This window comes from Telmatherina bonti (assembly GCF_933228915.1).
Source record: "Telmatherina bonti genome assembly, chromosome: 20".
Lineage (NCBI taxonomy): Eukaryota > Metazoa > Chordata > Actinopteri > Atheriniformes > Telmatherinidae > Telmatherina > Telmatherina bonti.
The window spans coordinates 12,446,339-12,468,484 of record NC_136618.1 but is presented as its reverse complement, the minus strand read 5'-3'; the positions used below and the strand labels follow the sequence as shown (position 1 = coordinate 12,468,484).

Sequence of the window (22,146 nt, the reverse complement as noted above, 5' to 3'; positions counted from 1 at the left end):
TATCTGCTAAATCTGGACACTTCAGTGAAGCAGATGAAGATAATGAGGTTGGTCCCAAAGTTTTGTTCTTCTTTCAAATATGAAGATTTTAATAAAAAGTTGGTTTGACGATCTTCTAAGGTGCCAAAGATCCCGTACTGCTGGTATATTATGTGTTATTACTAATACTTACAGCATATGTGTAATCTAGGAATAAAAGACAACGGCAGACATAATTTAACACAATAATAATCTTAAAGTCACGGAGAGTTATGCATCTAACTTTTAACATGACTTCTTACATAAAAAAAAAAGCCCAAAAAAACATACATGGATTTCTAAAGTATTTTTGTCAAACAGAACTGCAACTAAGATTTAATATGAAAACATTCAGAGTAATTGATTTCAGAGTAAAATGTTGTGGCAAAATGAAAGCAAACAGTCTGTACCGCTGCCTTCCTTCCATTAAATAGACCAGGTTACTCTGAAAATCTCCTTGACTCAAGTTGTTTAATGACCATAACTAATGTCGCTGTGCTCACCCCTCTCTTTGTCTTGTCCGCGTAGCCAGCCTAATCACTGCTGACAGTCAGCTTTGCTCTTTTATTAGCTCTGCGTCGCTTGCAATCAGTGACAGTGAAGTCAGGCAGCAGGAAGGGCTTGTGTGAACTCAACATCCACTCTGGTCCAATGCTCCGACTTGCACACATTCATACACACAAACACACCCCAGATATAACCACATTTGTCTGTGCACATTTACAAAGAAAATATTTTCTATTGCCAAGTGGAAAAACTCTCAACCTTTTCAAGGTTTACTTGAAAATAGACACAAAATTTAGTCGCAAATTGATGCCCACAAAATGCATAAATCGGCATGCATGGAGCCACACACTTGTCTGAAAATACACACTCGCTTTATAATCATAAAACAGCCTTGACTAGACTGCCAGTAGCCTCCCTGTATGTGGGTCAGGCCCATGTAAAGCTGTATTGATTTTTGGCTATGTGTCTGACTCTGTGCTCAAAAGGTTGACTGCTAATACGACAGCTAGCAAGCAAACACACACACATTTTCACAGGCGGCAGAGTTTACAGGCCTCTTCTTGTCATTACCCCACGAATTGGCAGACAATGGACTTGTTTGATAAAGAGGAGGGCTGACATTCGAACGGGCAATTTGTGAGCGACGGGGCGGGAGACAGGGGATGGGGGTGGAAAGGGTGGGTCAGGAATTTGCTTCCCTCCTTTTAAAGAATGTAGCGTCACCCATATGCCCGTCTGCTGTGGTGCACACTCGATGGAGTGGAAGAGCAGGGATGCAAGAGTGCTCTCTCTTTTTCTTTCCCCTCTCTCTATTTCCAGTCTATTTTGCAGGGCTTTCTGCACACTCCGGATGCAGAGCAAACGTTAATGCTGTCCATTGCATTAAACCACGCAGTGGCCATTTAGGCCACAATGTAGGACACAGCAAAAACACGGATGGCTTTAAAACCTGTGCCATCTGTAGCAGAGGTCAGAGGAAACACTGTTTTAGCACAGTGAAGCATTCTGTCTACTTTGAATGTTGAATGAGCTCTTATTAATCCCTTTAACTTCAGGCTTGCACCTCATATTTACCACAGCTAACCTTTTGACCCTTGCCACTGGCTAGCATCTCATATTGAAAATTGGCTAATTTGTGAAATGGCAGAATTTCAGAGTAAAGACCACTTAGAGCTAATGGCTGGCTCATCTGAATATAAGTGCCATGCTCAGGGGAGGGCACGCACAGGGCAGCAGTGATACCGGTGTTGGTGAGGTGTTCAGTGTGTACAAGAATGGGCCATTTCAAAGAAGCCAGCTATCTCTCCCTCACACATCAATCTGAATAGCTAAGACTTTCACCATTCCATTAACTCTCCATTTGTTATCCTTGTATGCTGTAGGCTTTTTCTCAATTACAGCCATTTATGGTTGCTGGAGTAATTACATTAAACTCAAGTTAGTTACCTGTAAGGTGTGTTCTACCGTAAATTAATTTAGAAGTTTCTTTCTTACTTCCTTTTCATTTGGTAGTAATGGGCTGTACTTGTTCTAATGCAAGACAACCAGAGGGCTGAATGAATTTGAAAGCAGGAGACTGACCTCATAAGGGAGACTTCCAAGAGTTCAATTCCAATTAAAGCCGGGAGACAGAACGTCATACGTGACAAATGATGTCAATGCCATGCATCCGTATTGTTCCAAGCAAGTGGATGCAGAGGGGCGGGATCAAGTTTATCAGTTCACTGTCGTGTACAAGATAATTCAACATTTAATTAACATATTTCTTTCCTGAGCATTTTTTAGCTTATTAGTGATGACTTAGAGTAATCCACCTTGCATTTAGGTAAAGAGAAATATAGTTTTTCACAAATGAACTAAAAGTAAAGTTTGGATGTTGTGAAAAACAGTATTTTTTCAAGAAAAATAGTAAGTCGCCGGGACCCTTTGAAAGCGATACAGTACATTTTGTGAAAGATTACACTATAACTATGCATGATTACCGGTAACCAGAGAAAACTCATTTATTCATATAGCTTGTTCTCGCTCTACTCCCTTTAATTTGTGTATTGGATGTTTCGCTATCTCTGTTACCTTCAGCATATTTAACCGGCCCTTCATTTGCACTCGTCGTTTAGGCTAACAGCTTATTCAGCCTGTTTATGGATGGCCCCTCAGAGCTAAATTAATAGAAGAGGCTTTGGGGACCAGAGAGGAAAGTCATAAGCAAGACTGTAATGCTCATTTGCAGTGTAGAGGCTAATTACCAATTTGCCACTCTCCAATCTTGTTTCATAATACGTTCCCGACTCAACTTCTTTTGTGTTCTGGTGCCTGCGAGCGATGTATGACTTTTATACAACAGAGGATGCTTTGCTTCTGTCTTCCTTATAACTTCATGTGCTGGAGATATTGAGCCCTTAGATTTGCTCCATACAGGCCCACATCTAACATTTCGTCAAGTGAGAATGGCGCCATGATTGTCTTTAGTTTTGACAGACTTTTCTTTTGGCTGGAAATTTAGATTCATGACAAAAGAAAAAAAAAAAGTCAGTGTTGACAAAGAGAGTCTAAGAGAAAGATGTTAGATATTTTTTTTTGTCATCTGTGGAATTTGGTTTGTGATTAAGTGGTAAAAATGAGCTCCATGTTTTAAAATAGATCGCTCCTTTGATTCAGAAAAAGACTTGTATAGAACTGATCCAAACAACAGACTTATATTACTTTATTACTGGGACTGTTTGTATGTGTGAGTGTGAAAACTTCAGTAAATATAAAGGCAGTTAATTACATATTAGCCTCTTGTTTTTAGGAATAAAAAATATATACAATATATATACAATATATATATCATTGAATATATACAATGATATGTTACAGGTGTAGGCAACTCAGGTCCTTGAGGGCCGCAGTCCTGCAAGTGTTGAGAGTTTCCCTGTTGCAACACATCTTGATACCTATCAGACTTCATTAGTAGAACACAAGTTTTCTAATAATCCATTGATTTGAGTCAGGTGTGTTACAGTAGGGAAACTTTGAACAATTGCAGGACTTCAGCCCTCGAGGACTGGAGTTGCCCACCCCTGATGTATTCAGTACCTGAAAGACTTTGAGCTGAAATGTGAACTAACATGTCAACAAGCTTAAGAAGCAGCATGCCTGAGCTACACTGATGACATGCCTCAACTGCATCATGTGCATTTCATCTCTGTTAAAACAACCTCCAGAGTAATGATGACATTCATCTCTCCGCAAACCAACAAGATCTTTGGATTAACAGGCTTTACAGATTCTATTCTAAAAAATCTAACAACTTTGAGTTGTGGGTGTGAGCCATCAAATCCTGGGAAACTAGACAAACATATTATGTGTCATAATTTCTGTCAAAGCAGATTATAAAACTTGGTCAACATGCCAGGAGGATTTACTGAAAAAGCAAAAGGGTTGTGTAGTTTTTTTATTTTCACATGACAAAACAAACTCCCTCAAAGAGCTTTCTTTTATCCAGTTTGAACTGCTTGGTGGGCAAAATCAACTGAGCTGGGTGATTAAAGCCCTCTGAATGGGAACCTGCGGCTTGACTGATTTAATATTCACAAAAGTTTCAAGTTGTCCTTTTGTTTGAAGCTGATGGTTGACAAAAAAAAAAACAAAAAAAAAAAAAACAGAGTAGTTGTCTTATGTTGACAGGTAGTCTAAAAAGTAAAAAAAAAAAAAAAAAAAAAAAAAAAAAAAAAAAAAAATCATTGTTACTGTTTAATTTATCCATTTTCAACCTTCTGTAAAGTAACATTTTTGACATGTAATTCACTGGCCAACCCAATCTGATGATGTCTGTCCTCATTGGTCAACTTTGCAAAGTGCTGTCATTTAAAAAAAAATAAATCCTCAAGATTATTTTTTTCTATTAATTCTATTAAATAATTAATTTTTGTTCCTGTTTCCTACACAGATGCAACTCCAGTTTCAATTAGTTAGTATATAAACAACTTACATCCCTGTATATACTCCTGTGTCATGATGTGCATCTCCTGCATCTTCATGTCACAAACACTTGGAGGAAACTCTGGCAGGACATGGCAACAGGTCAGGCAACGGACTGATGTGGGTGAGCTCTATTTGTCAAGTGAACTTTGAATTTATAACAGAACAAATTCTAGATTAATAATTCAATATTATATCAGAGCAGAGTATTGAATACCATTAAAATGAAATGTTTTCTTTTACTATTTAAGACACCAAACAAAGAAAAGAATGTTTGCAGATGTATAAGTCTTCCTTCTGCTTTACATAAAACAAATCCTTTGCTTAGACTGAGTTGTAAAACCTGATGCCTTTAATTATTTTGTTAATTGATAAGAAGGACACAGAGTTCAGTCTAAAAAATATTTGCCAAGAATTCATTTGAACTTTCAAATTCTACAGTAAAACCTCATCATGAAGGCAGATGGATGGGATTAATTATTAACGTGGTCATTTTGAGTTAAAGGAGGAAAATCAGGATTTTCTGCGTCTTGACTGATCAGCTGTAACCAATTTGATGTTATCGTGGTGCTTCTAGTGTAATTTATGCAGATATTTTTTCATAGTCCCAGCATTGCAAGTTCATTTTAAAGTAGCTAGATCTTCCTTTTCTTTCTTTTCTCTCTCTCTTTCTTTCTTTCTTGGATAGATTTATATAAGTGTTTGTTCTGCTCTCTCAAAAGCTGAACACGAGTCCCTCTAAGTCATTATTTTCCCTACTTTCAAGCTTAGACTGATGAAATGAAGAAAGAAGACTAAATTAAAAGAAGACAGTAAAAAGGCAGCTGTTGTGTCCTGTCTGTGTGACTCTGCTCTGCTTACCCTCCAATGCCCTTATGTAGATTTGTTATAAACACCAAACACTCCTAATAATGTGAGCCGTTAGCAAACTAGCCTATGGGGGCAAAATAGTTGCATAATAAAATGACCCATCCCTTAAAAAACTGACATTGAGTTTAATTTTGTATTACAACTTCTACTAAATACTAAATTGATCAGATATCCTAAATAAAAAAGAAATGTGTCCTTAGATACTAAATGTGAAAAATACCAAGTATAGCTAGCTGTTACATTAAGCTAGCTAGCTATATTAAGCTAGCATTCATTTTAAGTTTCAGTAAAATTTTTTAGATAAAAGTTTGAATAGAATCTCAAACAATACATGATGCCATAGATTTATAGTGAAATGGAAATAAATCCCTTTCAGTAGAGTTATTAAATAAATTAGTTCATGTTTATCAGTTAGTTTACATTCATCTCTCCTCCTTTAGCAATCACATACCATCATTATTGTAGTTTGCAAATGGACAATTATTAATTATTGGCTTTCAGAAGGCAGCTACTTTGGTCGACTGCTGATATGAACATTGATTTGACAATATTAGATGTCATGGATTATGGACAAGATTCTTTGAATACACAAAATCCACTAAGTTCAAGAACGAGCCAGAAAGAGTACAGTTTTACCTCAGTTAACTTCTACATTTAAACGTGTCCTTGCTTCGCTTGTGTGTTAATCAGTGTGCACACACAGTAGTAAACTGAGTGTTGAATCATTAACTGTAGGAAATAGATCATTAAAAGTTCAAAAGAGATCTAGGTTAAACTCACAGAGTGAACATTATACCCTTTAAAAACTTAAAAGGCAAGAGGCAGAGGACACAAAGTCTATGAATAGTCCAATGATCTTGCTACTGCCTTGAGGGTTAGTGTTGCATGTCACTGAAGACAAGCTGACTGGAGCTGGTCATTGGACATTTACATTTCAAACATTGCTCAAGATATTTAGACAGATGTGTGACTTAGCAAGCGACCTCAGAGATCACTGTTAAACTCATTTTAGGTAATCAGCTGCAGTTACATCAGAAGTTTAACTAGAATGAAAAAAGAAAAACTACTTCCTGGTATGTTAATCCAGATAGGGTGCACGTTTGAGAGTTAACAATAAATTCCCTCTATGAGAAGTATACAAGCTCATAAGATTTGCAATTCATTTACCATACAAAGTTTTTGTTTTAATCATTTCTTTTTAAAAGTTTTTTCTTTTCTTTTTTAAATTGCATATATTGAAATCTTGGCAGTCAAGCTTGCTTCGAAGTAGAATATAGTTATTTTTAATGATGACATTTATACAGTGGAGCACAGTTAAAAAAAAGAAAGAAAGAAAAAAAATGTTTAGGGATGACAACAAATCCACACTAAAGATGTACTGATATAAATTAAATGCTTCACAGCAGCTGCAGATCATCTAAAAATTATCAGTTTGACTGAGTTCAATGAAAATTGAAGAATAAACTGAATCTGCCAATGATTGACCACAACCTAAACATTAAAACATTACTTTTGCTCTTTCCTTCATTGCCAATGGCAAATGGAGCTCAAGCTAATGCTGTAAAAAAAAAAACAAAAAAAAAAAACATCAGGAACATTTATTAGCGATACTGTACTGTTGGCTTGACAAAACATAACTTTATGTAAAAACTGGTGAGTTTGTCTTCTGACTGCAAGTGTTTTAAGATTTTCTGAATACTTAAGTCTATAATCTTTCAATTGCTACATTTACATGGGAGTTTTAATTCCTATTAATTTAGAATAAAAGTTAATTATGCTTTAAAATGGAAATTGACAACTACTGCAAATTTCTATTCGGAATTAAACTTAATTCTGATGGAAGTGGCTGGTTTTTTCGCATTTTAAGTTCAAACTATTTAATTCCTCTGTCATGTAAACTTTAATCCCGCTTTAAGTTAATTCCGGTCGTTCTGAGCATGCTCGTTACCTTGTCCTGTCCCGATGACGCGCGTTGTTTTGCCTCCCATGTTCGGTGGTCTATCTTTCTTCTTCTTCTCAGTAGCTGCAAAAAGTGAAGTAGTGTGCTTGCGTCGAGCTGGTACTTCTAAATTATAATAAAATAGAGACGAAACTGGAACTTATTATGTAGTTTTTACAAGTTACGACTGAAAAGACGAGAAGGAGGGAAAAAACTTTTGTATTTCCGGTAGACGTCATACGTCACGTGTACCTTCTGTCCAATCAGAACCCTTCACATCCCGTCGCTCTAAAGAGGAATTAAGTGAGGACGTGTTTCACATGAACCTCCATTCAAAATTATTATTTTCATGTAAAATTATCGGAGAATATGTTAATTCTGACTGATTTAATTCTGAATTATTAATTCCGAATTAAAAAAACATCATGTAACCGTACCCAATGTCATGCCAATGATCAGAACAGCAACTTTATCCAGTCTACTGTTAAGGTATTTACTTTAGTTGTTGCAGTTTTATAAAAACTAAGAAAAGAGGCTAAATTTGTTACTAATAAACTATTAAATAATAAAGATTTTGTTCACCCAGTTTTGTATATTTCTTTCAGTGTATAATGTGTCATCAAACTGCAGTTACTGCAACAGATAAAGTCATACTCATCTGTCCCAGACTGTAATCTGTATCATATCCTGTTCATACCGACCCTTTGAGCCACTGACACATCACTGCCTGTGGCTTCTTGCTCTTTAAAAAGCTATCGCAGGACCTTGACTGCTTCATGACATCACCGAATCCCAGATTTAATGGCAAATAAAGCAAATGCATTTCTAATGTAAAGTTTTATCAGACAATTGTCTAATCTCCTGAAGCGTTTCATGTCTGAACTTTCAGTCAGTATTCTTGTCAACAGGGGCAGACTCACTGCCTGTCAAAAAGCGCATAATAAAGCCATGCCATACAGAGTCAGAGGCGTGCATGATGGCTCTAGTTGGTCAGCAAGATGTTTCTCAAACACTTCTCCCTTGCTTTCAATTTCTCTGAAATCATGTCCTAATGATGACCCTAGGCCCACTTTTAATCACTATTTGCATTGCCCTTTTAACAATTATTCCACTCCCCTGCACAATTTTAACAGTAGAAGCATGAGATCCTGTGATTAACTCCCTTATAAACACAATCATTTGGGGCCATGTCAGTTTCCTCTTCAAGAAGTGACACACTCTCAGGAAATTATGAAGAACTTTGAAGTGTATTCCGTGAGATATACTCACACTTTTGCCATATCATGCAAAGCAAGTTTATTTCTACAACATCGGTTCCCAAGTTTGATTGAAGCAAAGTCGAAGCTTCACATACAGGCCATTTTTAAAAGCGTCACTCACGCCCGCTCTTATGAGGCTACATGAACTGTGGTCAAAGAGAAAGCAAAGCAAACACAACCCAGAAACAACACGGCTTGACAAGTAGATGCATACGTTTTCTGACAGAATTACACAAACGAGTCAGTGTCATTTGAAAATATACTCCCATAAATGGCTTGTCCTTGTTCATGAAGTCTTCTCTACAACACATCAGATGGTTTCATCAGTCAGATTTTTAACGGCATGGAAATACAAAGAATCGAACGTGACTTTGATCGGTATTGTTATGTAGCTGAGGAGGAACACATGGCTATTTGACCTTTGCCCTTTTGAAACTGAATTCAGAGTTTAACATAAATTAAGAGTATGAACTTGATGATGTAAGACTTCTACGCTCACATCCAAGAAATGGGTTTCTAGTGCCGCAGAGCCACATTCCCGTTTGAGTAATCTACATGTGAATAATAAAGTAGCCTTCAAGGTTTATGTATTTTCCCTTCATGGGCGATGTTATTAATAGCATAATCTTTCTTTCCGCCTTAAATATGGGATGAAATATTTTGACAAGTCTATAGCAAAAGGGAGAGGGGCCTGGGCCAAATAAACATTTGTTTTAATCAATCATTTGATTGTAAAATGAAGGTAGCTTTACAGCCTTGCGGCCGGTCTCCGTAGCTCTGATATCACCATGAGTCAAAGAGCTGCTGCTGTAAGTCACATCTGTATCTATTTAGGGAAAATCTTTACAGAGTTAAATTATTTTTGAGCAATGCAGGATGAATCTCTTGTGTTTTCTTTGACCTTGTGAGCAAACAACAAAAAAGTGGAGCAATCGATCGCCACCCTCTGAAGATAGTGCAATATTGTATTTTGGAATGAACAGTAGGGGAAAAAAAAAAAAAAAGAGAAGAAAAAAGTCGGAGTCAAGCCAGATGAACAGCTGTATTGAGATAAACCGTCACCCCAGATGCTGAGGGAAAACAATCTCTGCACATTATGGAGACTAAAGATGGAAAAAAAAAAAATTTGCTTAATCAACTAACATTGATATTACTTCTGGCAATTAGGAGCATGCTGGTAATGATATGAGTTTTCAGCTGTAAATAATTATGCTGCCTGCAGGCCATGCTTTAATTCTCGGCTGTATCTATAAACAATAATCAAACCAACAGCAGCGGGCTAAAAGTTGCAGATTTGTGGTTTGCAGAGCAGTGGTTGAGGAGCAGCTTATCGGAGCCCTGTGGTGATGCCAGTAGTCAGGGTCACCTTCAGGTGCTCTCTCATCTGCACACCAGCACGGCTCTATTGATCAGCTTGGATGTGTCTTCCAACACACACATGCACCAGCAGGTGCACACAAAGGACACACTTATGGGCTCACATATCAAAGCTCACCGAGGTGCTCAATATACTTTCTCACGTATTCAGAGAGACAGGCCTTACATCAAACATGTACCACAGTTTAAGGAGGTTGGTTTGGATGAAACCCAAAAAACGGATCTGTTTTAATCAATTTCATCCCATTAAAAAAAAAAAAAAAAAATACTGATTTGTTTTAATAAATGATTAAATAAATTATTAAACAATTTTTTTTTCATAAAATGCTCTTGGCAAATGTGTTTCATGGAATAAGAAGTAAAAACAAATTAGTAAAGAAAAGTAAAAAATAAAATTAAAAATTAAAAAATAAAATAAATATAAAAGTAAAAATAAAAAATAATATAAATAATAAATAAAAAATAAAATTAAAAATAATTATAATTTGAATTAAACTATATTAGTTGTAAGTATTTAAAAAATATTAAACATCATTTGAGTTTATTTTTATGCAAATAAACAACAAATATATGCTTAAATGAATGAATAACAAAAAATACATAAGTATTTAAGCCATATTGATTATCTACTTACCACAGATGAGAGAATCTCATGCTGTAAAATAAGTAAAAACTATTTTACAGCTAATCTTTATATAACTGTACAGCCATACAAAGCTGTATGTACTTTCCATTTATTTTCACACCTGTTATCACAGACATTTATTTTGCCTTAAAAGCAAAGAAATTAGGGAAAAAAAATCCTTGACAGCCAACTTTAAGCCAGCGTCAACAGTAAGCACCAAGCCGCTGATGTGTAAAGACTAAGATGAAGTGCATAATTAAAGAAACACATGAAAGCCAGTGCTGGGCGTGAGATTAATTAGGTGTGTGTCAATACCCTCATCAATATCCGATTAACTAATGACACATGGCCCAATGAAGACTATTGATCTTCTCCAAGTATGCAGCGTTAATAGGTTGAAGGCAGCTCTCAATTGGAGAGCTGACACAAAACTGGGAGACTTTCACAGCTTGCAGGAAGTGGTCTCTAAACACAACAATATGCCCCCCCTCCCCAATCATGCATATCCATCCGTGTTGTGTGGACTCATGGGACCCTATCACCACTGCGACCACAACTGAACTTGTTCAGCTTCTCTACAATTCCCATCCTTTCTTAGTGATAATTAAAAATGACCCCAAAGGATCCCCTCTCCCCAAAATGAAAAAAAAAAAAGGACACAATCTAGATTAATGGTGGTAGAATAGCCAACATCATAAGTTAGCCCCTTTATGATAATGATTGTAATGATAATAATGAACACTTGGATGAGGGATGAACAATCCCCTGTCCTGGAGTTGAATCCCTATACAGGTTAATTAGGTAAGATAACATCATTAGCCACTCTCATGCCTGCACTGAGAATTAATTGGATAAGATGGAGATTTAGGTCTGTTTAATCGCATAAACGATCAGCGACAGCTTTAGCCAGAAAACGAGAGGTCTAAATCGGTGGGCATCTTATTCGGATTACATCTAACCAGCCTAATGAGCAAAAACTATCCCTGTGGTTTGGAGTGTAGGTGCTGCGAAGGATTCAAATGTGCATTAATGATGTATTGTTGTGCCTTGTTAAATCCTGATTGTTTTCGGATAATCAAAGAGCGATTGTAACACGGGTCGCTCCGATGATGGGAAAGCGCACAATCCTAAAACTGAGATAAAAAACCATGTTTTCACAGTAACAAAGCAAACGAGGGCTGTGCCTTGCTGCTGCATACGAGCAATCTCTCTTCCTCGGTTGAAAAGGCCGCCATAAATAAAGCAAACGTTGGCTCATGATCTGTTTTAAGGCGACATTAGCGTTAATACGCTTCATGCCAAATAGGAATCGGGCAATCCGCTGGGCATTCTTCACCTATTCTTCACAGCAGCTGTAAAGCTTGCTTGCCTGCCGTTTGCAGAGAAATACATTTGTCTGTAGCTCCATCTTAATAATGCATGGGGGGTACTTTTGTGTGAATTGTCATATACTACATAATGGATGTTAACAAAGCAGTGTGAGTGTTTCAGCCTCGGTTTTGGGGAAGTTCTTTATAATCGGGACTGAGAGATGACAAAGCAGTTGGTTTTTGCTTGGAATATATGTGCTCTGGTGAAACGGTGAGTTAACGTCTCTTTGAAGAAGCCCTGTGCCACACTCCCCCGTTAATAATTCACCATTGCTGAATAGCTGATAACACAAACAGTAATGCCATCTGGTAAATGAAACTATCACACAGATGAAGCTTGATGGTCACAGCTTCAGTCATGGTTTCGTACAAACAATCCTTCCCTGAAAATGTGAAATTTAAATTACAAATCACAAAACTATCATTCTTTTCATAACATACATGTGTATTATTCGGGACTTTCTCGTGTACTTCTGTTTCAGTTAGCGAGAGTGAACGCTGAGGAGGTCATCTGACACCATGTGTGCAGTGTGTTGTTGGGAAAAAATACGTCACCATCGCCTTGACGACAGAGGAGTAGCTGGCCATGAAGAGGGAGAAACTAGGCTTGATAAGGTAACATTCATTTTAATCCTCAGCATTAACAATATGCATATATGAAGCAATGCTGTGTGCTAGTTTTTGCAATGCGTTAGGGTTCTAATCAGGAAGCCTCAGAGTGCAAACTTTGGAGGAAAAACAGTCTTAGAAGGGAATGAGAGCAAGAACAGTTTGAGAAAACTTTACTTCAGTGCCCAAATATTCCAGAAAACAAAACAGCAGATCAAGTTGGAATCACTGAACTGCACAAAGCTATTGCTCATTTTACTCTACATGGCTGAAATATGTCCAGAAAATACTTCTACATATGCAAAGTGTGTCGACTGTCAAGCAAGAAGGACACGCTCTTCCCTTTTAGTTCCTTTTAGCTGTTTGAACTCTTTCTTGAGGGAGACTCGCTGTTTTTAAACAATGACAAAAGGCCTATGTCCACAAGCCGATAGAATATTCTCTGGTGCATGATGCCCTGTCCCTACGTGACTATTGAATTACAACCCTGATCCATGTTCATTACAAGGAAAGGAATGTCGGACAATGATTTCAGGCCGCACTATGCCATGGAAAAAGGGGAAGTGCCTTCTATAGAGCAACGCAGCTCCAACTGTCATTCTGGATTAAAGGTTGATTGAGCTCAGTTCACTGGATGACAGAAGAGTTGGTCAATCTCAGGGCAAAACACGGAAAAACATTTCCTCATAGAAGCTTTCCGTTTTTGTTTCTTGTTGCTTTGTTTTACAGTCAGTTTAGCCAGTTTTTGCACGTTGACTGTCAATATAAATAGAATTTTATGATAACAAACAAGAATTCTAACGAAGTGACGCCTAACTTGTTTTCCTAAACTCGGACCAGAGCTTCTTTTTCCAGACATGAAGCAGGATATATCGTTAAGTTTTGTGGTGCATGGGCTAAAAACAAACTAATATGTGCAGGAAACCCTGTACCGATAATTTGGCCTCGGTACATGCAGACTGCTGTAAGCAGCATGACTTTGCAGGCATGTACTCTTCAAAAAACCCACCAGATAACTCAGCAAAACAGTGAACTTCTATGTGTTTTTCTTTATTGGTTTGTACTCAAATTTAGCAAGCGTATTGTTGCTACATGATATTATTTATTCACATATGGCTTTTGACAGAAAGCAGGAGAGTAAATCAGTGTGTGTGTGTGTGTGTGTGTGTGTGTATGTGTGTGGTTAACACCAGTCCTCGTCGTTTAGAGAGTCAGTATTTGGCAGAAGGTAAGCAGCTTTAACAACTAATGGACTTCTTTTTCTAACAGCATCACAATTTTACAACCCGTGCAAAAACATTCAAACACACGCACATGCGCGCGCTACACACACACACACACACCTCTTTAAATAAACCAGAAAAATAGTTAAGCAAATTAAAAACAGAACTTTTGGGATGTCTGATTCAATAAAAATACACATGTTAAAGGAAATGCTACAAAGCACTTCTTCTGGTGATAAGTACCGCTGGAGACAAACAGACAGCTGGAAATATAGCTAAGGAGTTTTTCTTTCCACTGTTGTTTACATAATCAAGTTCTTCCTTTTTTCTTTGCGGGCCGTGATAAGGTGCATGGATATCCTGTGGTCTTTGCTTAGTTAATGTGAACGGACCGCACACCGGCTCCGCTTTCACTGAGTTATTACGTCGAGTGTAATTTGAAACAATTACAAAAACACTGGCCCACTTGTTACAACACTCATTTTCCCTCACATATACAAACCACAGATTCAATAGCTTTACATGTTTTTCAATCACACCCAGTGGAGCAGTGTTCAGTGTGAAAAAGTATAGTATTTCATCCCAGCTCGCATGGTATGGGATAATCTTTCACATTTTGCCTGGGGTTTGTTTTGCTATTTCAGCAGAAACTTGTGCAAGCCATGTGAATTACCATAGGAAAAGATGATAAAAATACCAAATAATATTGTATCAGATGTAAATGAATAAACTATTTGAATAATCAGGGCAAATAATTTGTTATATGTGATAATAAACGGTGCTTATTTTCCTTTATTCTCGGAGATGCATTGCAGAGATAATAGCTTTAAACACACAAGCAGAAAGGGAAACTAAAACAGCGTTTGGATTTTCTGCAGCACACTAAGCTATTCAAACAGCTTACTGCGTTCAAACTTTGAATTAAAAATGAGAAACGGTGAAGTTTTAGATGCCAGTCATCCTTCTGTGTAGGTTAGAAGTCTCCATTTTTATTATGTGTTTTGACACAACTTTTCATGCACTTTATTTCGCAGGCGCTGCTGCTGCTCATGGTCTGAGGTCAGCTAGTTGGTGATCTTCTGCAGTGTGTGGAGATGGACACCTTTGGCAGCGTGAGTGCAGTTTCACTTCTGCTCCTCGTAACAGTGCAGCTGGAAACAAGGAGGTCAGGCCTCGTACCTCCATCTCTGCCTCTCTGTGAAGGTGCTGCTGCAGCCTGACCGTTGACATTTAGCATTCCTCTGTGCTGCCTCTGGGTTCTCAATGGGGGATTGAGGGCGTTGCAGAGGCCAGCGTCTGGTTCTCAAGGGTAAAAACAAAAAGGCTCTTGAAAATCCCAAGGAGTTCCCATGATCCTAGGAAAGACCTTTATCCGACCTGTGCTAGATTTCCATTCCGCGGATTATTGCAGACAGAAAGTACGTATTTGGCAGATCTAGTTGGTCTCTTGCTCTGGACTTTGGACAGTGAACTGTAATGTTAACAGACTTGGCAACAATAAGAACTTGCAGATGCCTGACTCTTTGTGTTTCTCTGTGACTCCTGAGCCTTCATGGTCTGCGCTGACATTTCTGAGGCAGTGCAGAAGCTTGTAGTGACATTTTATGGTGGAAAGTTTTCAAAGTCATTTTCCAAGGTTTTTTCCAGCAACATACATAATCTGTTAGCATCAAAGGAGCACACATGCATAAATAATTGACTAATTCACTTTAAGGGGGCCAGCGTAGATTAATTAAGCTTGAATACTAATTATGTTTTCTGTCTACACCGACTGACGCGGTTGTTGTTTAGAAGAAACTGTTTGGAAGGCCACAATTACCGTGCACATATAAGGCTGCTCTATAAATTACGATGCTTTCACATTTTAAGGGTACAACTGGCTTTGTACGCCTTTGAAACAAAATGCTAACCTTATCTTTAGCCATTTAAATCAAGATGCTTTGTAGATGTTTTCATTATTCTTATGACATTTAATTGATACAGCCATTTTTTTTTATTATGTAGAAAGATAAAAAAGGAAACTTCCTAAACATGAAAACATCATAAGCTTTTATGTTTTCATTGATTTGCCTGGCCATTCGCGCTCATCTTTTTCATGTCTTCTCATTATTTTAACAATATAAACATATATGTGTGATTGTAAACATTTATCTTTATTTATCTCGCTTATAAATTTACTTTAAAGCAAAGAGATTCTCTGTTGCATGAGAATAGTTCAGGTTGAAGGTGTTTTCAAGCTCAGGTCGGAGGCAAAAGAAAGAGAAAATGCTTGTGCAGAATCTCTGCAAGGCTTGTAACACTCTTGTCACTTTCAGAAACCCTCTTGTCCCCAGACTCGTCTGACTTCTCTGCCTCGTGCAAAGGCTTTCTTGTCTGGAAATGGTGGCTTTAAGTGCCTTGGTAAGAAGGGGGATTTTGCTGTCTGCTCTCCCATGGCAAGCAGCACACACAGGCAGGGACAGAGGAAGACAGCTCAAAGCTGGGGCCTTGTTTACAGCTGTGTGGGGAAGAAAACAGGCAGACGTAAATGAGGGTTGACGGTTTCATGAAGCACAATTGGTTGATGGCAGATTCAATGTGACTGGGCTGAACTGGGCGATGATCCGTACAGTATGCAAAATTCACTTTCTAGCTGGTCTGTGCCCACCAGCCCCCAGCAGCAAGCGGTCTTCCCCAAGCCCTTCTAGCTATGCCTTTGAATGCAACAAGAACTGAACAAGGCATTGTTGTGTTCTATTCCTTTTGACAACAATCACATATATGAAAGAAAGAAAGAAAGAAAGAAAGTGAAGGAAAATAAGCTTTGGATTTCTTTTGTCACCGTTTGCAAATGATTTTGCTTTCATGCTGACTGCAGAGTAAGCGTTTTGTCTGCTTCACAGTGAAATGACTTAAGAGTGGGTGACATGGGAATGAACCCTGGGCTGTGAAATATGCATGTCTTTAAATAAATGCAATAATAATTTGATTTCCTTGGCATATGTTCATGAACCGGCACCTACTCACGTGCAGTTCTATGGGAGTATTACTTCTCATGCGGTGCCTGTGCATTGAACAGTCATTTCTGCCTCTGAACATCCAGTTTACTTCATGAACATCTATGACACTTTTTTCCTCAGGATCAAATTGCTGCTATCGTTTTGGAAGTGCAACATCTGCATGCTCCATCCGCTCATGGCACATCAGCAGCAGTCACTGTGCGGACGGAGAATGCTGTCTGTGTTGGTGGGGTCTAGGGGGCACACAGGAGGAGCATGCATTTCTTTTAGCTCTCAAGACAGAAAGGCTTCCCCGGTGGTGCTGGATTGGATTTCTAGTGACAGTAACCCGGAGCAGAAGGCCTGAGGTGCATGTACTGCACTGCTTCTGCGTTCCTTCCCTTTGATTATTTACCGCGGTTGAATTTTGCTGTCATAAATGCATTTATAGTAATCAGATGCATTATTGACATTTGCAGGACATGGAGCTAATTCAGTTTCCAGTCGTGAGAGTTAAAAGGGTGTTTTGGAATTCAGAGCAGGGACAAACTGTGCACAGAAGAAAGAAAAATTGAGACAATTCCTAAGAGAGACAAAAACAGAGTAAATTTATAAACAATACACTTTGCTGTACTTAAAATATTACAATAAAACTTGAAATAATAACACATTAGAGGGTAATAAGTTTGAATTTAGTTGTGTGTTTTCAGATTCAGTTGTGAAATATCAGAGCAATGACTGTCCCAAGTTATTTCAGTAACTTTGTCAGTTTACAACACGATGCTGTTTGAGCTTGGATGATTCAAAGCAAAAAGTCTGTTTTTTTAATTAGCACATTTGCTCTATTTATTTAAGAAAAAAGTGGTAAATCAAGTATTTTCTTTATTTGCATAAACACCCAAAATGTTGTGCGAAGTTGTGGTATTCAGGAAAAGAAAAGGGGAGAAGAAGACAGTGATGCATTCAGTGCCAAAGCCAAAATGGTCTGTCATCCTTGGTGCAACACTGTATGTACAAGTCGCAGAAAATGATTGGTACCCAGTTGAAATAGAAAATGGTTTTTAAATAAGTTACAATTAGATAAGCATTAATCTCAGTGGTATAAATGAATGTCTTGCTGTAGGGCTTGTTGAATGTAAAAACAGATTTACAAAAACTCCTCTTACCAGATTGGTCTGGAAGTAGTCTTCTGCTATTTTAATTGCTCTGTCATTTAGAGCTGAAATAAGCCCCCCCTCCGTTCCTCCCTACCCACCCCGCCAAACATTCTGCCCCTTGATTTTGCCTTTGAAATTAAATATTGTATACAAATACATGCTGTTCATGGGCATGAGCGCAGTTCATCACTGAAATCTGCATAAAAAGATGCTGTAAAAAGCTCCATACGCTCTGAGCAGCGGCGCTCTTTTAAACGCTGCATTGTTACGTAAACATATCAATAACACAAAAAAAAACAACTACTTATGCCTTTTACCTCAGCTTTTTCAATTGTTGTGCTTGAACACAGAAATGAGAGAAATGTGGGAGTGCAGCTTGTTCCCTGATTTAAGAGAAAGCCATACTTGCTCTCTTGCATCCCTTCTTCCCTTTCTCTCTGTTTTGTATTAGTGAAGACCACCTACAATCAAAATAATGCTCACTTAGCATGTTTACATAGCTTTTGTGGATGTTCGGCATTTAATTTCTGTTCTATTTTTGTGCATTTTTTAAGGGACAATTGATGCACTGACATTTCCAAAACTTTGCTAAGAACACAAGAGCCGACATGGTGGCTTCACTTCTCCTTTAAGATGTTTTAGGTTAAGTTCATGTGAATGGAAGTAATAAGAAGTGTGCATTTGCACACTAAATCTGTGTATTCTTGTGCTGTTTGTGTAAAAAAAAAAAAAAAAAATGGACACAATCTTCCAGGAGATGCTGTTGTTCCCTGTTCATTTAGAAAAAAAAACAAAAAAAAACATAGAGGAAGTATTTTAATGTGACCTTCATTACCCATTCATGTCAACTTTTCTTATCTATTTATGATTAAATTCTTTTCCACTCCTGTTGTTCAATTAGTGCTTGACCCCTTTAGCGGCGATGTAAATTAAATGACATTTCAGTGTCGTCCCATATTTAAAATACTGTGTTAGTTGCGGATCATAAATGATGATCTTCATTCTGCAGCTAATTTATTCATTTAACAATTTCCCTCCAGAAGTTACAGCAGAAGGCTCTGCAGCAACCTAAGCAGAAGAAATCCAAGTCGGCTGAATTTCTGATGGGTGAGTCCTGCTTGATGAGTTATTGCTCATAATTTGTGTAAGGATTAATTAACTAATTACAGACAAATGGCTTTGGGCTAAATTTTGCTCTTGCTTGTCAGGGCGCAATTTGTAATTATTTTAATCATTTCTTCTTCTCTTTTTTTTCCACCCCTCCTCCTGCTGCAAGATTCTGATTTAATTTTAACCTAATTGTGTTTTAGTATCATTCGAGGAGGATGCGCTTGAACATTTAGTGGCAGAAAATCACAGACAGAATTTTGCTGTTCGTCATTTTGACCCAGCTGTTCTGTTACCCTACTTTTTTTTTTTTTTTTTTCTTTGCATTTATGTTTCTGCTTATTTTATCAGGGAGAGAAGAGCGAGCAACTGTAGTGGGCATTGAAAATCCAGCTTTCGATGGGGAAGGAAGCACTGAGCTCTCCGTTCCTCCGAGTTGGCTGGGGAGAAAAATGCGAGGTGACAGGCCAGATAGCACCCTTGCAGCTCACGAGAAAAAAATGGAGCTGCAAGCCCCTGCCAAAGAAAGAGGTGAAGCTTCATTCTTCATTAGCCTCAAATCTGTTGACAGTAGATGTGTTCCTGATCTAACCTTTCTCTCGCTTCCTCTTTCTTTCTCTCATGCTTTCTCTCCCTATCTCACCATTTGGGGGGCCCTTGGTCCTGGCATTCCAAAGCAAGCGTGTCCAAACAGGCAACCCTCGTATAACTTCTTCCTCTGCTGGGGATCGCTACAGTAGTGGGTGTTCTATCTCTATCTTGAAGTACCTTCGACACAATCAGCCTTGACTCCCACTCTCGGCTACATGCCTTGTTGTGGGCTGAAGTCATAGGAGAGTGTATTTACATATGCTACCATGCTACCAAGCCGATCCGCTGTCTGTGTGGTGTACTCACAACACCCCCGAAACACGGCTTAAGGCCAATCAGGCATACGAATATGCCCCCTTATAATTCAGTATGTCAGGGAGAACTCTTGAGGAATGGGATGGTGAATTAGGATGTGTTCGAGGTTGCGAATGTGCCAGTTTTCTCAGAGATGAGTCACATTTTAGATTCTTGATTTAATGCGGTTTATTTAGCGTTTTTTTTTTTTTTTTTTTCTCCCTCTGAATGGTTTGTATTTGTTATCACTGTTGTCATCAGGTTTTAGTGCACGAAAGAGTTGCGCTGGTGTCAGAGGTAATGAGGATTTTAGTTGCATTTGACCGTTTTTGTATTTTACAATCATTTTATGTGTTTTGGTGGAAATAAAACAGACTTGCAGTCCTGTGCAACTGCGAATAGAGTGTGCGGCTGATAAAACTGAACATTACTGACATTTTCTTTTCCTTTTTAGAAAGATTTGTTTTACTTCCCACCACTAACTTGGAGTATTAAAGGGGTGGCTTGAGGGGATCTTGCAGATTTTAACCCAGGCTGTCAATAACTGCAGCATTCTGTGTTTATTTAATTATATATTTACTCATTTTTATTTTAGAAAATTCACAGCAAAACTGGATTATTTAGTTTTTATGGGGGGTATTTTAAGATTACTTTATTAAAAGCTACAAACAAGCAAAAAAAAAAAAAAAGAAAAAAAAAAAAACAGGCTTAAGTGAGAATGTCACATAATACTTCCCACATCATGAATTTATCTCTCCTGACTTTAAAATAAATAGAATGAATAAATACATTATTTTTATCACTTTCTTTTAAGCAAAAGGAGAAAATTCAGATTTTTATGCACATTTTATGATGATTTAAGTTAAAAAATAATCTTTGCAGCATAGACTATTTGTTTTGCCGTTAGATTAACCCTTTCATGCATGAATTAATTAAAAAAACAATGCAAAATATTTTTATAATACATTATTTTAGCTCTACAAACATATGCAATGATACTTTTTAAAAATTTATTAGTGGTATTTAGAATTTAGTATGATTTATGAATTATTTTAATGTATTCTATAAAATATTTCTAAAATAATATATAATAGATAATTACATCATGTAAATCTTCTGTATCATTTTCTTTTTGTATTTATCGCAAAGAAAAACTTTTGTAATTACATTTTGTTCAATTATATCACATGTTTATTTTTTCTCCAGTCAGTGGAAACGTATTGGATGACTCACTAACATCCACTGAAGTGGCTTATTTACAAAATTATTATCCTCCTTCATGAATAAGCAAGAAAAAAGCTTGTAAATAGGTGTCCACTATATGGCCACGATGTATGGAAGGGTTAAGGCTTTTTCTTTTTCCCCCTTTCTATGTAAACAGCTTTAGAGGCTTAATAACACAACTTTTCCCCACTAATTTCAACTTCTATGTTTAAAACAGCATAAAAAGTAATAAAAAAAAAGCAGCCGCTTCCTTAACTTCAAATCATGTCACTATATAATATCACACCCATGTAAGGAGGTAACAGCTTTTGGAAAGTGCAGTCCTCAAATTAAATAAAAAGAAAAAGCTTCACTTTTCTTCAGTTTTTTGTCTAAGGAGGGCATTAATGTTAAGAATTGCATGTCTAAAAAGCAATATTCCAGTCAATATAAGATTTGGGTAAACAGATTAAATGGTATTTAGTTACAAAAACACATTTTCATCAGGACGTTTAAATAGGTAGAGAGTTCAGTGACTCCTTAGCCTGCTGTGTTAGAAGATCAAAAGCAAATTGTTCCACGTCTGTGTTCCACTTTGGTCGTCACTAGGATCTTTCATTATCTCTGAGTGCCTGTTCACTGTATCACCAGCTTGCAAGAAATGCTAGTTACTGATATTGTGCATGTAAGAACAGATAATTGAAATTTTCATTAGAGGGATGAATTGGAGGGCAGCCAGACTATTTAGGTAAATCACAGCTATGACTCAAAAGGCGATTCACGAAGCTACTACCATTATGCAAATTTGTATTTGAAAAAGGGTTTCATAACCTCAGCTATTTTGTGGAGAAATTGTTCAAACTCACTGCTAACAGTGTAGAAGGATTTAACACGTGAATTTCACAGTCAATTTATGGTGCCATTGAAGAGCCACACGGCTGCTCCTCAGTTAATAAGTATTTCAGTCTGAGTGTTTCACTGACAATATGGACACCCTCATGCAGGCATTTCATATGAGCACCAAAGAATCCCCGTGAAGTTTCCTCTTTCTTTTAT

The 22,146-nt window shown here is 37.6% G+C and overlaps 1 protein-coding gene across 1 annotated transcript in view; it reads left to right on the top strand.

Annotated features, from left to right (window-relative positions):
* The window catches only part of ofcc1 (orofacial cleft 1 candidate 1), a gene marked incomplete at both ends in the record, with an annotated part of 123,175 nt that overhangs the window by 33,553 nt on the left and 67,476 nt on the right, over positions 1 to 22,146 (top strand). The window contains 2 exons of the mRNA XM_079259615.1: positions 18,936 to 19,002; positions 19,354 to 19,533. Of these exons, the coding sequence (XP_079115741.1) occupies positions 18,936 to 19,002; positions 19,354 to 19,533 (247 nt within the window). The remainder of the gene's footprint in view (positions 1 to 18,935; positions 19,003 to 19,353; positions 19,534 to 22,146) is intronic.